The sequence below is a fragment of the Hydra vulgaris genome, chromosome 02 (genome assembly GCF_038396675.1).
Source record: "Hydra vulgaris chromosome 02, alternate assembly HydraT2T_AEP".
Taxonomy (NCBI): domain Eukaryota; kingdom Metazoa; phylum Cnidaria; class Hydrozoa; order Anthoathecata; family Hydridae; genus Hydra; species Hydra vulgaris.
The window spans coordinates 46,725,018-46,743,886 of record NC_088921.1 but is presented as its reverse complement, the minus strand read 5'-3'; the positions used below and the strand labels follow the sequence as shown (position 1 = coordinate 46,743,886).

Here is an 18,869-nt window from a genome sequence, read left to right as displayed (position 1 = left end):
GTTCTGGTATTCAATTTGATGAAAATGCAACGGTTTGCCTACACCATGAATATGTTTATTTAAAACGTTATTCCGCAATCCATATAACTTGCTGTGATATATTTAATTCACATAAAGGAAAAAGAAGAAAAGGTATTATTACTTAATCATGAAACTTTTTGAAAACTTTATTGTAATTTTATATAAATTATATATTTATTTACAAAATATTTACTGAAGCAGTAGTTATCACTTATGCTTTTAGGAGGACGTAAAGAAATTGATATGCAACTTGCTGGGAAATTGAAAAATATTGGTATTAATGTTATTCCTGGAGAAAAGATATGTCCCTCATGTATGATTAAATTGATGTCATTTAAGGATGATGGACGAAGAGAACCAACTTGTAGCCAGGTTTATGAAGATGAAGATAATGAACCTAATATAAACGAATTGTTAAAAAAAAATTTTAATTCTTCTTTGACGACTATGAACATAAGTCCTCTCAAAATGCATACAGTAAATAGTCACTCAGTTGCTCTTGGCAAAAAAAAAATTGTTACATGTTCAAAAAACAGTAAAGTTAGGCATTGCAAGGACTTTAAATATAGATCCTGAAGAGTTAAGCCAAGAAGATTCCTTCAATAAATTATCTAAGGAAGTCAAAGGTAAAGCAAATGACATGGATATACTTGTTAGAAAAATCAAAGAAAAATGTTAATTTCCAATCGTAATCAGAAAATTCAACTACTAACACTGGTTCCAATTTCTTGGTCTCACAAAGATATAGAAAAAGAATTTAATGTTACTAATTACATGGTGCAGATATCACGCAAATTGCTGCAGAAAAATGGTATTTTATCTTTTCCTGAAGAAAAAAAAAGGAAAGAAAACACCTCAAGAATCAGTAGATAAAATTATTGAATTTTATTGTAATGATAAAAATAGCAGACTAATGTCTGGTAAAAAAGATTTTGTTAGTATAGCTCAAAGATCTCACATGCAAAAGCGTTTGATTCTCTCAAATCTAAAAGAGCTATATGCAAAGTTTAAAACATGTTATCCAGATATAAAGACTTGTTTTTCTAAATTTTGCTCACATCGTCCAAAATGGTGCATTACAGTAGGAGCATCTGGTACGCATACAGTATGTGTGTGCACCTACCATCAAAATGTTAAGTTAATGATTAGTGCAGTTGAATTATCAAAAGATTATCACGAACATTGATATGCTTGTTTGTAGTAGGGCTAATAAGAATTGCATGATACATCGTTGCCCTATGTGCCCAGAAGATTCTGCATTAGTACATTATCTTGAAAATGAGTTATACTCTCAAGACAATAGGAAACAATGGAAAACAACAGACCGATCTGAGCTATTAAGTCTAACAGAAACGACAAGTAGCTTTTTTTAATATTTTGAAAAATAAGTTACAAAAACTTACTGTTCATTCTTACATTGCAAAAAGTCAAGCTGCTTCTTTAAGAAAGTTAAAAAATGAGTTAAGTAGTACTGAGGTTGTTGTCTTTTTAGATTTCTCAGAAAATTATGAGTTTGTTGTACAAGACGAAATACAAAGTTTTCACTGGAACAAAATTCAAGCAACATTGCATCCAACAGTAATTTATTATAAAGAAAATAATGTCCTCAAATGTGATTCATTATGTTTCATCTCAGATGATTTACTGCATGATGTAGATATGGTTTATCATATGATGAAGCTAGCAATTGAACATATTAAAAGCAATATTTCTCATCAAATAGAAACTGTCCATTACTTTTCAGATGGGTGTGCTGGCCAGTACAAAAACTGCAAACACTTCATAAATATATGCCACCATGAACAAGATTTTGCTATGAAATGTACATGGTCTTTCTTTGCAAAAAGTCACGGTAAATCACCCTGTGATGGTATTGGCGGGACTGTAAAAAGACTAACTTCAATTGCTAGTCTTCATGGAACAAGAACAAATCATATTCTTACAGCATCTGCAATGTTTAATTTTTGCCAAAATGAAACCATAGGAATTAATTTTTATTACATATCTAAGGAGTCAAACACAATAATTCTAAGTGAAATGGAGCAAAGATATGCAACTGCAAAAATGTTACCAGGCACTCACAGCTATCACAATTTTGTTCCAATAAGTAACACAAAAATTGGAACTTAAATTGTTTCTGAACAATTGGAGTATTCATTTGTTTTTAATTTTTAAACTGATGAGATTATTAAAGAATTCCTGTCTAATATAAGCATTGGCGCGTTTGTATGTTTGATATATGATAACAATCCATGGATCGGACTAGTTGAGGAAACTGATGTTAAAAATAAAGACTTTCTAGTTAGATTTATGCATCCATATTACCCTTCAAGGTCATATTATTGGCCTTTTAGAGGTGATGTGTGCTGGGTTCCATCAACAAACTTATTGTTAATGATTAATATTCCAACAACTGTTACAGGAAGACAATACAAAATCAGTGAAATAAATCACCAGAGCATTGAAGATAGCTGGGCAAACTTTAAACCAGAGAACTAATTTGTTATCTTTCAAAGATTTTTAATTTTTATTAAATGTCGAAGATTGTCAATTCTTATTGCCTTTTAGTTTTAGTTTTTCTCATTACAATTTAATTATTTTCATGGTTTTAGTGTAATTTCGAAATTTTTTGGGTTTATTATTATAAGACTTTGAATGCGAATAAATCTGATTTAAAAAAAAAAAACAGTGCAGTTTTTTTGTATTATGAAGCTTGTTACATATAGATCATTAGGAAAAAATTTCAGAATTTTATCTTTTAGGCATCTCAAGATAAACATTTTTTTGTACGGGGCATCAAAAAACTTACGAAAAGTGTTACACCATTTTGAAATTGAATTTTCATATAGAAGCTTAAATTTTTGTGTATTTTACCCATGATTTTTGAGTTCCTCTTCCAAAAAAATAGTTAGGTAGAAATTTTTATCACTATTAAACAAGTATTTCATAAGTTAAAGCTAATTGTGTCGTGCAATGAGCCTAAAAAATATATGGCGCTGAAAAAAAAGTCAAAAAAGAGACTGGGACCAAGTATCAGTATCTCTGGAACCGTAAGGAGTCAGACACTAACATTTGGAGTGAAGTTTTCATTCATTAATTCAAGCTTGTATTCCAAAAATCAGCAAAATCTGAGATGGTATGGTGCCATATTTTTTTTTTTTAGTTGATTTGACATGGAATGACCCTACTACTATCATATTATTATATTATGATAGTAGTAATAATATTAATATATTATTATAATTAATAATAGTATATATAATAATTAATAATATTAATCAAAATATGATATTAAAATATTGAAAAATATTGGTGAATATATTGTAGCCAAGAGGATGGAATTTTCCCAAAATTAGTCCACTACTTAATTTTAATTGGATCTTACAACACCAAGATTTATTATCTTTCTTCCCTCCTCGTTTAGTTTATATATGTATATGTTTGTATTATGAATTAATTTTTTATGTATGTATGTATGTATATGTATTTATAAATATGTATATGTATATATTAATATATATATATATATATATATATATATATATATATATATATATATATATATATATATATATATATATATATATATGCACATAAGTTACTTTGTCTTTGTTTTTTTGTTGTTTTTTTTACATATTGTCTTATTTCATTATCATTATTTTATTTTGTTTTATTTATATTTTGACCAATTCATTAACACATTTAGCGCAATTGGATAGGGTGATGAACTGGTAATCTATAAGCTCATGTTTTAACTCCCACCACAAGCATAAAATATTTAAAAAAAAAAATTTTTATTAGTTGCTTTTAGATTTTATGCATAAAAATTGATGAGTTGTGGCAGTAGAGTGTATTATTGATTGATAATCAAAATAGATATAAAAAATATATAAAAATCAAAAAAAGTCAACATTTGTATACTTTTTTTCATTTTTAATTGAATTTATTTACATCAACCACATTTTTTTATTATGCTTTCAATATCTTAAATTGATTTAAGTTTAGCACATGCTACTGGTGAATGAAACAACAACAGAATCAGAAGAATATGTAACAAATTTTCCACTTCTACTTTTAAAATTTTTTGCAAACAATTTTAAGATTTGCAATAAAAATTACAAAAGCTATTTCATTTAGTGTCATGGTTTTATATCTGTATAAATCAGTTTCCATATATATCATATTCTGAAAGTGAGACATGTCCTCTAATTAAAACTTCATTTTGAGTTGCATTGCATGCTAATTTAATCGCTAAAACAAATAGTATATCAAAAATCTCAATTAATGTACTGGTGCTGAGTACTGCAACAAAATGGCTGATTACAGGTGCCTAGAAAAATTCTCCAGTTTGAGTCAGGTACTTGGCACATCTCTACTAATAATAATAGCTGTATAGTAATAGCTCTACTAATAATAATAATGTATACTGAAAACTGAAAAAAAAAAACATCAGTTTTTTAACATCAGTTTTACATTGATTTTGCATTGATTTTGAATTGTTTTATTTTACACAAGTTTTTTGCCTGCACAATAATTATTTTTTTCCATTTATGATGTCCTGTCAGTATTTTTTATGCAGTAGAAATTTTTTTTTTTTTTTTTTTTCCTTTATTAGATGTCCTTCATATGGTGATAATGACTGCTCAAATCCCACAATTAATGAGTTTGTATTGTGAAATTTCAATATATTGTATATTTTTATAAAAATATATTTGAATTAGCATTTCTACTGAACTTTTAGGGCTCTAGGACAGAAATGATGGATTTTTTTGAAATGATGGATTTGTTTTATATTGCAATAAGCAAGATTTTATAATGTTTCTTTAAGATTATAAATAATTTATATATAATTTGCTCTGTGTTGCCAAGGGATAGTAAAAATAATACAGTTCAGATTGACAAAATAAAGAATATATGCAAAGAATTATCAATAGAGTCAAATAGTTTTTCTTTGAAATATTTTTTATTGGCTTTGAAGTTTTTATATGAATGTAACTTTCATAAATTCTTAAAAACATTTAAAATACTAAAATGGTTACAAGAAAGTTGTAACCATTTTAGTATTTTCAATAAAATTTTAGAAATTCAAATACATTTGTTTACTCTGTTTTGACAATATTTAAAACTTTACAAAAAGATTTTAACGCTCAAATCAGGTTAATTTTTAACACTCAAATTTGCAAATTTTTAATCAAATTCATAGTTCTGTGAATTGTTTATTTATAAATTTTAATTTGAAAAAAATAAAAATTTATAAAATTTTGTTAGTTTAAGTATTTCCAATAACATTGTAATAAACTGTAAAGTATTTCTTTGTTTTTACAATAAAGGTTTTGCATCATTACATTTTAACATTTTGATGGTTATAACATTTTTAAAATCAAATTTAAAATCTAGTTGGAATTGAAATGATTGTGTTTTTGACTTAATCAAAATTGATAATGATTGAAGTTAAACATCTTTATTTTGAATTTCAATTTTTTCAGTAATACTGAGATTTGTGTAAAGATTTTTTGACAAAAATGTTGATTCTTTCTTAGAGGTTTCACAAAAATGTGAAACCTCTAAGAATGATTTTAGAAACTATGCAATAACAGTTTAATTAAAAACACTTGAGATAATTGGATTTAATGGCATTATTTATAAGTTTTCAGTGTTTGTTTAACAAAACTCTTGTGAAGAGAGTTATTTTTTAAACTTTCATTTGCAAGGATTTTATTTTAATCACACTAAAGTTATATGATCTTGATATGAAGTTTATTGATCATGGAGTTGCACATGGTTCTTGGAATTACCAAGAGGCATTTTGATTATAAGCAACCATCCTTAGTCACAAAAACTCTTGTTTTTTTGAAACTGTTGACTGGTCAAACAAACTTAGCAACTTTAGACCATCCATGCATGGAGGAGAAGTAAATAGAAACCAGTGAAGACATCTTTTAAGCAATGTTTGCTTTTTAAAGAATTTCTTGAAAATTCCAAAATTGGATTTGAAATTGGAAAGCTTATTGCTGCATTGAAGGCATTCTATACAGTCATACAGACATTTTTTTTCTTTCCAAAATGCCTTTAATTCTTCTAAAAAGATACTATATTTTTCTTTTGAGAAAGTATATGAAACCTTCAGTTTGTTTATCAGCCGTGTATGTTTTGTTAAAAAAAAAAGCATCTGTGTAATCTAATTTTTTTAGGCATTTTTTTGTCTTAAAATTTTCATTGGGTAGTAATTTTTCGTTTGTAAATTAAAAATAAATGTATGTTAAATAAATGTTTAATTTTAATCTGATGTTAGTGTTGAGTATAAAAACTTTTTTGTAAAAAGAAAGCACCAGAAAACATTTTTGGGGAACATTTGAAAAAATTTGTGGTAACTTTCTTGGGTGTTGCTAAATTTTTTTAGGTTGTAAAAATCAAGTCCTTAGCAAAAGCTATAAGGTGGTACACCACCAAATATTTAAAAACATTCAAACTTAAAAAAAAAAAGATAAGTTCTGTATCAATAAAAATTACATTAATTTATAATGCTATATTATAAATAACTTCATTTTACTTTGCCTCAATTAATTTGCCTCAAATTTATCAAAAAACATTCATTTTAATGGGTCCATGCAAAACAGGTTAACTTGAAATATATTAACACAAAATCCATGAAGTTTTTTACATATGTTCTAGACATGTAGGGTAAAGTATTGACATTTGGATTTTAAGATTTTCAAAGTAAATAAAAAATTATATCAATTTTTTTAAATCAAGTAAAAAAAAAAACTTTTTTAGACCTTAAAATTAAAAAAAAAAGATTAGCGCAGAATTCAAAAATTTCAAAATGTCTCTCTAGAAAATAGTATAATAAACATTTTCTGAAAATTTGAAGTGATCTGCACTTCTGCTTCTCAAGTGATTTGCACTTCTGCTTCTCAAGTGATTTGCACTTCTTCTCAAGTGATTTGCACTTCTTCTCAAGTGATTTGCAATCAGACAATGTTTCTCAAAATTTGAAAATGAAGAAAAACGCAAAAGAAGAATAAGTTTTCTTGTCATTCCTATATAATTTTTTTTTTTAGTTAGTTAATTTATCGAAAAATTAAAAAATAAGTTGGGAATAAGCTTTTTATATTATTAATCTACAATAAATTGCCTATCAAATGAGCAAAATATCAAAAATTTACTCTTTTTTTTTCAATTTTGAAAAAATATTTGGTGTTGTACCACCTTAAGGCCAGTCCACAAATACTTTTTGTTCCTATAATTAAATTGAGTTAGTGGATTTATAAAGTATTCTTTTTAGATTTTTTTTTTACAATTTATTACAGAACAGTATTCCTACAAACAGTATTCTTACAGAACAGTAATAAATTGTAAAAAAACTCTTATATCAATTTTTGATCACCAGGAATCCATTCTGACTTATCTTAATTTAAATGTTTTTTTTTATATATATTATATTAAACATGTGAGCATATTTTAGATTCTCGTTCATTGGTGCGTTTGAAATCATCTGACAATTCTTCAGTTTACATAAATGCTAACTTTATTAAGGTTAGATTGATTTTTTTGATATTTAGAATGGTTTTAATTATTTTTGCTATTATCTATACTTTTAACTCTCTCTTTTTTTTTCAACATTAATTTCTGTAAATTTATTTAAAGTAAAAATATTTGAAATTTGTAAATGAAGTTGTTGTAACTCACTATACAGTCATTTTAGCTGTACACAAAGGTTTTCATAGTTTAAATATTTATTAAGTTTTCGTATTTTTCAGCTTTGATGAAACCAAAGTTTTAGTATGTTTTAGTTTTTGCAAAGTTTTCTGTTTTGATTGATCACTAACTTTTTTAAGATAAATTACAGCCTGCTGACCACTTTTTTTTAGTTGTTGTTTTTTATAATAGTCTCATCAAACAATATTATTTTTTTTTGTTTAAAGTCTCATCAAACAATATTATTTTTTTTTTTGTTTAAATTTAATGAATATAAAATCTAATTTTAAATCTTTTCTTTTTTCATTGATAAAGGTACTGCAGTTTTAAACACAAGAGTATGTACATTAAGATTTTAGCAGGGTTGCCACCAAATCAGGGGAATTCAGGGAAATTTAGATACAATCAGGGAAAATCAGGGGGAAACAGTTGATTTAGGAAAAAATCAGGGAACTTTTTAATTTTTCTTTAATGTTTTGAAATGCTTTCTAATAAAAATTTTCCTTTTCTAGTGTTTTCTAAAATCTAAAAATGGTTTGCATATTTGAAATCAGCATATTTAATTTGTTTTAAAAAACCACCTAGTTAGCAAGACATGCACAATAAAATTTTATTTGTTGATCAGTGTTATCAGCTAGTAATTACAAAAATATTTGCTGAAAAAGAAAAAAATTTAAAAAATTCAAAACTATCACTGCATCTTATCATAGCTGCATGAACAATTCACTTTTAGATCAACCAGATAAAATAAATGTTATAAAAAGTCTTGCTCCAATGGAGCTACATTCTTCTCAGTAGAAATACAACAGGCTTTTTAATTGCCTTTTTTAATTCATAATTATATAAAATCAAAAGAATTTTCTTTTAAAGAAGAGAAGACCAAAACTTTATGGAGGGGAATTTAAGTAAAGACGGTGTTCAAAACTACTTAATAACACAGATGTTTTGAAATATTTGATTAAGTTTTCCTGAATAATAATGATTATCTTTTTTTCATTTTACAACCATTTAAATGTTTGAGAGAAGTTAAAGTTAGTTGTTTAGAAATTACTTTAGAACCAGACTATGATACAAAAAATCAAGGAGTTTTAAGAAACTTACGGTAAACTTGGATTACAAGTATCACCTGACTGTACTTTTAAAGTACTATTGTTTTCTAATATATCACTATCATGGTACTATCAACTAATTCAATTAAATAAAAAACTCTCATGTGCCGATAGTATGCTGTCATTATTACAATACTATGTTCCCCAACATGTTTTATTATACAATTTACTATTCCTTGTTCTCCTCACATTTAAGTTATTGTTGCACTGTTTTGGGTCAAAAAGGTAGTTTTCTATTACATTGCATAAACAGTTTACAATGCACTTCCTTAAGAATTATGACATTTTCTCCCTTACAATCTAATATCAAAAATAGGTTTTCTGAATTAAAAATACTAAATTTTCAAGACCTTGTAAAGCTTTATAATTGTCTCTTTGTGATTGATTTTCTTCAAAATAAACTACCAAATTCGTTCAATAATTTTTTTATTAAAACAAGTGACACACACAAATATTACACTCGAAATATTGAAAATTTTAACTTGCACACTTCCTTTTTCAACACTATCAAATATGGCAAGCTCTCTATTAAACATCTATGTATTTCTCACTGGAACCAAATAATACCATTTATAAAAAAAAAAGATTTTAACTAAATACCCTTTTATTACTAACATTCTTCTTCTCAATCAAAACCAAATTAAGAAATTTATATTTGAGTATATATTTAATGAATATTAATTTTATCTTTTTTTATATTACTGTATTTATAAAACTATTATTACTTTTATTTTATACTGTCTTTTTTAACTCAACTAATAATACTATTATTATTAATTTATCTTTAGTTTTTAAATCTTATTAATATTATTTATAATGATAGTGATAGTGATTCAATTGTAGTAATAGTTTTTATGGTTATTGTCCTAATTTTTGAAATTGTTATGTTTATTTTATTAATTTCTGTCATAGTTATAAACTTTACTATAATTATTTTTACCATTAGTTATAATTTTTATTTTATTAATTTCTGTCAAAGTTATTAACTTTACTATAATTATTTTTACCATTAGTTATAATTTTTAGTAAAGTTATCATGGTATAGCTACTATTTGTTTTTTTATTCACATTATTATTAATATTATTATTTTCATTATATTATTATTGCAATTATTAATATCATCTTTATTTATTAGTGATTTATTTTCCTTTCTTTCTTATTTGTTATTTTTTTAATTTTATTTTTTAGGTGTCACTCCATTGACTAGTTTTTAACTATATGAGTGACACCTAACCTTATTTATGTGAGTTTATAAAATATTATTGTAAATTTTTATATTTTATGGTTAAATAAACGGATTAAAAAAAAAAAAAAAAGTAATTTAAGTAAATATACAGTGGAATATTGTTATGTAATATATCACTAAAATCCTGAACACAAAAATCAAAATCTTCTTTTATTTTTGTATTCAAGTGATCAGAGCCAACCCTATTCCAACTCAAAAATGTTATTAAAAACTTTATCCAAAAATACAAGTTGTTTTTTTTTAATTATTTACTGTACAGAAATGATTAGAGTTACCCTACTTTGATCCTAAGTACTCTTACCTAGTTTAACAGCCCCTAATAAAGAATTTTTTTTTTCCAATTTTGTATTAACAAAGATTGAATTTCATCGCCAGATTTCAAATTTCATTCGAAATTGAAATCAAATTTAAAAAATTAAAGTTATTTGTTGGAGTAAATGGATAAATAATAGACTTAATATGTCTATAACCTTTTAACAACAAACTATTTATTGATCAAATTTTAAATCTTATGATTAATTTCTATTTAGTTTAAGGCATTATGAAAAAAAAAATGTATTTCATTTGACCCATACATAGGGCAAGGGACTACAATTTTCTGGTTGAGCTTGTTTCCAGGCTCCAATATTTTTCTGTAAAACATTATATGACTCCAGTATCAATATTATAAAGTTACCTTGAACATCAAAAATCCAGAACCCATTTGTTTGATTCCAATTAAGTTTTTGAAACTTACATTTTTTCTTACAGTCTCATTGGCAGTATCCTCAGTCTCTTTCCAGTTTTATTGAGCAGTATCCCTCGTCTCCTTACAGTTTCATTGAACAGTACCTTTAGTCTTCTTACAATCTTATCAAACTTAGTCTTATTGAATATTGGTTCAATTAGATTTAATGTTTATAGGTTAGGGCATACAATTTATAACAAATAAAATAATAAGAATTTTCATTTATTATCTGAACTTTTTTGTTTGATACAATATAAACTTATATAATCTATTTAGTAAAGAAAAAAATTAAAAATAAAATATAATAAATCACAAATCTAAATTATCAGCCGGAAACAATGCAAATTAAATGCAAATAAGAAACTATTAAATTTATAAACTATATTTATTTAAAAAAGAAATAAAAAAGTAGCTTTTGTAAAGTAATATCTTTCATAAAATGTTCTTTTCTGAGGAATAATAAACAAGAGACATGGTAATTACATTTAAAACATTTTTTAACATTGTTAGCATTATACAATATAAACATTTAACATATTAAAAGTATTAACACATAAAAACAACCAATGCCTCACTATCTGTAACCAATTTCAGCAATTGTGTAAAAGTTGCTTTAACTTCATTTATGTATTGTGTTGTATTGTAAAAATATTTCATACTGTTCCTCCAAGATGTTTTTACTGTCTTGAAAAGACCTAATCCAAAGGCTGTAAAATAATACTTGTACAAGCTGATAAACAAAGTAGCTCAATGTTGTTCGCAAAATCCAAGTCTACAATAGTTTTTGATATATCAAAAATATTTTCAGCACATGAAACTGTGTGTTCAATTGATTTTTTTTGGTACCACTGTACATTGTCTAGACCACCATTGTACAATGGTGGTCGAGACAATGGTACCAAAAAAATCAATTGTACACACAGTTTCATGTGCTGAAAACAAATCATAAAAAATCAATTGTTTATTACTTATTTACTTTGTTATTATTTTATATAATTATAAACAACTGACAATAATCACACATGATGGTAACTTTGAAATTGTTGTCAATATTATCTAAAAACCTTTTGTGTTTTAAACTAAAAATATTGAAAAATTAAAGGCTTAGTAGTAACACCATAAAAATACATGTAAAACAATACTATAGCATAGTTTTTTTCACCTGTCAATGTAACCCTGCATTACGTTACTAAAGATAAAAAATTAAGAGTCATTTTAGAATATATAATAATGCCTTCAAATACAATTATTTAAAAATTTTCTAATTTTAAACTTTTATATTTTACTTGTATGATAAACTCATCTAAAATTAGGATTTAAAAAAATGGTAAAAAGCAAAAATTTGTTTTGAAAAGTAAGATAATCAGAAATAACTACTATTATGATATTTTTTTAAACTGTGAGACTGTGCTAAAAGTAACAGCTATATTCATAATAGATTCATACTTAATTTTAACTCCAATCAATCTAAAGTGAAGGAAAAAAAATGTACAACTAAAAATTTCCAAAGGTTTATTAATTTCATTTGCATTACAAATAAATCTAACCTTAACAAATAGCTAATGAGAAAAAACTTATCATCTGAAATGCTAAACAATAATAAAAAGGTTTAATATTAAAATAATAAAGACTTAAAATCTTTATTCACTCATTTTTTCAAATAAAAAATAAAAAATCAATAATTGTAAAGTCAAAATAACATCATTTTTAATAGGAAACCCCAGCTAAAAAAATCTTTTTGAAATCTCTTAGCATTAAAATAAACAGAAAAGTTAATAAAGCTAACAGAAAACCAATAACAAATAAAATATGATAATATAAAGTAGGGTTAAATGTTTAAATATTTAATTAGATCTTACTTGCTATAGTTATTGTTTTAAAAATGCAAACAGTTTAAAAACGTTTATACAGAGTTGTGACTAACATAGTTTTATAGTAAAAAACGGTGGCAAACATTGATCATTAACTATTAAAATTATATAATAATATATAGTAAAGCTGTTTTCCTATTTAGTTTTTAAAAAACATGAATTTAATTTAGGGGTATAATGGAGAGCCTAATCAGTTCATTGCTACACAAGGTAAATATACTTTTATATGGGTATGTGGGTTTTATCTTTTTTGAGGATGTTTGAGATATCAATAAATATTCCATGATTAAGGTTTTTCTGGATGTGGCTAAAAAAGCTTTGAGAAAGTTAATCAAATTATAAGAGTTGTAAAAAAATTCTAGTATCTAATTTTGAAAATCAAATTTTGTAAGTTTTTTTACAAATTTTATAATGGAATTATAAAATTTGTATATACATAATATTTTTAAATAAATATTAAAAAATACATTTTTTAAAGATATCAAACAGTGTTAAATGTTATTGAAAGAAAATTTTTTCTAAAGAGTCCACTTTAGAGTTTCTCACATTTTGAGAGACAAAAACTAATTTTAGAAAACTAAAAAGGCTACTATTTTTTAAGTTAAATTACTTACAATTTTTAGTTTTCACCACACTATTTTGAATAATGAACTGTAGTCTTAAATTTAATATAAGTTTTAAACGATAGAGAAAATGTTATTTGCTCTGCAACAAGTTTTAAACAATTGAGAAAATGTTATTTTATTTAAAAACTTTGACATATAAAATTCGCTGAATGGTCACACACGAGCAGTGAACGCCTCTGGGAAGAAATGAAGTACATTAGAATAAAGGAGAATTATTTTTCGAACAAAGCATATTTTGACAGTTGTCAAGACAAAAATAAAGATTAATAGAGGAATATTTAAAAATAAATAAGACAGACAATGCACCTAAACAGTACTAACAATAATAATAGATAATAAATTGTTTAATAAAACACTAATATGATATACAAAAACACTAATAAGATATACAAAAAATATATCACCAAACAAAAACTAATAAAACAAAAAATTGATTATAAAAATAAAAAATATGCATACAACAATGTAAGGCCTCAAAATGGAAAAAAAAACATTAATGCTTATGTGTAAAACATAATTTGTGTAGTGATAAAGTAATAAACATCTCCTCAGAGTCGCGTCTTTTATTACTGGCGTTTCGATGAGGATCAGCACTTATAACTAGTTTATCCCGACAACGCCACTTATGCTTTACCACATGACTTACACCTATTCCATACTGCAGTAAAAAAGAATTCACTACAAATAGCCAAAACCCAACCATCCCTAAATTTGTAAAGCACCAATAATTTTTTGATGATATGATATAAAAAGTGTAGATCTACTAAACAAACAAAAATAAAGTTAACTAAATAAATCAGTTACCATTCCACCAAATGAAAACATGAAAACACAATAAATTAAAATTCTAATAGAAACACAAAAATACTAATAAATTTATTTTAAGACATATAGGTACATATATAAGACATATAAAAGTACCAAATAGGTACTTTTAGCATAAATAGACCCAAAACAATCAGAAAGCAGTATACCTCATTAAATTTTTTTTAAAAGTCAACAAAACAACAACAATAGTCTTCAATAAACTCTAACGCTGTCATAGATACCTCATTCGAAATATGTTAACCAATCAAAAGTGTAAGAAAATGAGCAACCCACATAACCCAAAATCATTACAATAATTAAATAATCTAAAAAAAAAAAAAAATTGCACAAAAACCATTTGAAATGTCACCCGTATAAATGTGGGCATGTAGTGAAGGATATAAGAAATTCTATGAATAATATAAAAGACGAAAACTGTGCATATGAAAATTGAAATAAAGCTGAATAATGAATGTAAAATAATATAAAATAAAAATTCCTTGATAGTAGTAACAATATGAAAATCAGCAGATAAATAATATATAATAATTTATATTAATAAATATTGTAATAAGACTAACTAAATACTGAAATAAAACCAGATAAATTTTAGCTAAATGAGTGGTTAAAAAATTTTTGTGTGTGATATAACAATGATATAAGTTGTGATATAAAATGGATGTACGAAGCGGGAAAAAATATTGTTTAGAAGTAAAATTTTCTCTACGGTCCGTATTAAATGTTATTTTGAGACCATAACACAACAACAATTAAAAGTCATACATCAACAAAACATGTCAAAAGCCGCTAGTTTAAAAGAATCACTCTTACACACACTTATATGAATCCTAAAATGAAAAATTAATCACACATGATAACCACATATACATAACATACAAATCTACATCTACATTCCAACCACATACTGTCTATTAAAAAAAAAAATTACCTAAATAAGAACGAGTTCAAACAAAGATAGTTTATCTAATAAAAGAACAAAAAACATGCAAACGATGTAAACAGGCTGTATGTGCATAAGGGTGTACAGGTGTAATGTGTATGTCGTTCAGTAGAGTTTTGTGTTGTTAGTAACCAGCGTAAAAGATTTATCTCTTAACCAGGGCTGTGGAGTCGGAGTTGTAGCTCATTTTGCCTGCAGTCGGAGTCGGAAAAATTATACCAACTCTGACTCTAGCTTAAAAAAAATCTTTCAAAGTTTCATAACTTTCATTTGAATTTTATATATGTTAGTCATTAAAATATTTTATGTTCTTTCAGTCTAAAGCTTAGGTATCAAACTCTAGCCCTAAAATTGTTACAAAAATTTAAGTCCCAGCTTGCTCTGATAGCTGTAGGATATCCAGACATAATGGGAATAGTAGTAATAGTTTGCAACAACTGTAGAGCTAGGAGTTTGATATGTTAATTTAAGGCCTTTAAAACAGTGATAAACAACAGGGTGTTTTGCTGCTTATCACTGAGAATCATAAATCAACTCCCCTGTGCTCTCCTCCACTGTCTCTTATGCTAGATAACTTCATGATTTACACTGTCTGACACTGTGCTTCATATTCTTAGTAGAAAGTTAGGCGTGCCAACACTTAGCAGAAAAAAGCTGCTTCACAGAACAGAAAGACTGTAACTATTCCATTAACTTTGCATTATTCTTTTGTAAAGTGATAGTACTTATGTTTGGCTTTGTTATCTCTTTTACTTTGTTTATTACTGCACACACAGAAAGAGGATAAGTTCTTATATATATTTTCCTTATTATCTATAATGTAGCCTCTGGATCATGTAGGATATTATAAAGAAGTGCTGCTTTTTATGGTTTTGAATTTAGCACATGTGCTCAGGTGTAAACCTCATATGTAGATGTGCAAAAAGTGCAGCTATTACGTTTAGACACCAAAGGAGTTATTTATCAAACTTGTGTAAAGTAGAAGTGGCCCAGTTACCCCAGGCAACTAGATTCCAGCTCTCATTTAACTTCACAGCTTATTTGGAAAACGAAATGTGTAATCTGATTGGTTTCTAGGGGCAACTAAGCCAATTGAGTATGGCGCAGCTAGTTAAGCATAGGGGTAAATTGGGCAACTAAAATATCTCACAAACTACGCATTAAATGACAAAACATCTAATGGACAAAAGATAGGTATATATAATGGTAATATAACGAGCATCAAATGGTTGTTGGACGGCGTTTAAGTGAGATGCACGTGCACCTTTTCAATTTCGGAACAAAAGAGTAAAAAAAATATTTCTACTATATTTCTCTCAGATGCTTAAAAAACCATTTATCTCGCAACACTTAAGTGTTTATACATTACCCATTTATTTGAATTTTGATTATACTTTGCTAAACATTTTTAGGTAAACATTATTAAGTCTATACACTCTTTTAAATTAATCAATCTTAAATACTCTAAACAATTTAAAATATCTTTAATTCTTTTTCTTTTTAAATATGTTACGGTTTAATACGATTTAAAACTATTTAATTTTTGCTTAGTCAATATTATTTCTTAGTCAATAAAATATATATGTTAAAAAGCAAAAATTTAAATAAAAATTTTAATTTAGTTTTGAATTATGTGTTACTTGTTTGCTATGTTTGCTATGATGGTATTTCATATTTTATATATATTTTGATTATATATACTGTATATAAATAATTTTTATATAGAGCTACATGGTATATTATTTCACTTACTATTGGTATATAACTGTAATATGTGTGTGTGTAAATTACACATATTTGTGTATACAAAGCTACAGTTATACAAACAGACACAAGCTTTCTCTCTCACACACAGAGATACATATATATATATATATATATATATATATATATATATATATTTATATATATATATATATATATATATATATATATATATATATATATATATATATATATATATATATATATATATATATATATATATACTCTTCCTGATGATACTTTCCTGATACTATATATACTCTTCCTGATGATCCAGCAATGGTGAAACTTCAAGTCGAAGATAAAAGTTAGATAAGTGTTTTTTACTAATTAATTATTTCTCTGCTCTTTAAGAACATTGAGCACTCTATTTGTAAAATACACTAACATAATTTACATATATATATATATATATATATATATATATATATATATATATATATATATATATATATATATATATATATATATATATATATATATATATATATATATATATATATATATATATATATATATATATATATATATATATCTTTGTGTGTATGTATGTATAAAGAAAGAGCTAGAAGAATTGCTACAACATCTATTTGCAATGACTCAAAAATTGCAAGAAGAGGGTTTAACTTCAGGTATTTTCATTATGGAGTGGAAAAACTTGATGTTTTGCTTGTCCCAAAAAGGAACGTTATTTGCAAGTAGCATTGCCGCTTTAATAAAACAGAGAAAAAGTACTATTAGAAAATAAGATTCTTTTGGCAGCTGTTTATGTAGACCCAATGCATTGGATACTTCTTGATGATCAACAACTGACTAAAGGAAAAAAAGCTCTGTTTGAAATAGCTGTAAGAATGAACAAGTTGCAGAACTGTCAGGAAAAAGAGGAATTGGGTCATACTGCCACATCTTCAACATCATCTACTTATGAAGAATTTGATTTTGAGAAATATTTGGACCATAAAGACCGTGCAAAGCGTTCCCACATGGAAAAAGAGTTATCCCTATCAGAGAACACTGCCAGTAAATTTCAGCACAGTTTTTCATGTGCATTTAGAGTAGTGGAACAATTTGGCCGTTCATCAAAAGTAACAGTACTGCAAGCAATTGATATGTATCCTGAAATGGTCAGAGAAGTTGCCTGAGTGGTTACTGCTTTGCCACCAACTCAAGTTAGTGTGGAAAGTTTGTTCTCTGCCCAAAAAATAATAAGATCAGATTTGAGGACATCCTTGAAGGTGGATCTGGCAGAGGCAATACTTTTTCTGAGGACTAATTCATAATTTTATTAGTGCATAAGAGTTTATTGTATATCTATTTACAAAAGTTCAGAAAAGTTATTTGTTCAGAAATTGTTTTCTAATAAATATTGTTTAAAGCACTAAGTGGTCAGATAATTTATATCATGGTGATGAAATAGGCAATCCTAACATTTTAACGCGGTAAATTTGTTGTTACAAATTGGTGGCTTATAAAGGAGTCGGGAGTCGATCCATGATAAAGTTAAGGAGTCAAAGTCGGAGTTGGAACTGCAGTTTACCGACTCCACAGCCCTGCTCTTAACTACACTAAACCAGCCCAGTCATACTCCAGAAAACCATGATGAATTAAACACCTATGCATAGATTTATAACTGACTTATGACTAAAGAAACTAGCTCAGGCATCATCCAGAGACAAACATCTTCTTTCGCAGTGACAGTAATTGTGATTTGGAAAATAGTCATGCTCAATGACCATAACACTAACTCTTACGAGTTTATTTTAAACTTGTTGCATGCAACAAGTTTAAAATAATTTTTAGCTAAAATGTTTTGAAAGATCTGTACACTTTTAAATATTTATAATTTTATAATTTTTCTGAATTCAAAAAAGTTTTTTTTTAATAACGAGTCCCCTTTTTTTTTCTTTTTTTTTTTTTCCTTTATTTATAAATGCTGTAGATTTATTTATATTTTCTTTTCTATATTTAAAAAAAAAGAAAAAATTTTCGAAAAATTATGCATAATTTATTATACTGTTAATAGATTTTTAATTTAAAA

At 26.0% G+C, this 18,869-nt stretch overlaps 1 protein-coding gene across 1 annotated transcript in view; it reads left to right on the top strand.

Moving 5' to 3' along the window:
• Window positions 1-18,869, top strand: part of LOC101234784 (receptor-type tyrosine-protein phosphatase R) — a 48,777-nt gene that overhangs the window by 20,243 nt on the left and 9,665 nt on the right. Inside the window, exons 10-11 of the mRNA XM_065791122.1 lie at window positions 7,487-7,557; window positions 12,844-12,883. Coding sequence (XP_065647194.1) covers window positions 7,487-7,557; window positions 12,844-12,883 — 111 coding nt within the window. The remainder of the gene's footprint in view (window positions 1-7,486; window positions 7,558-12,843; window positions 12,884-18,869) is intronic.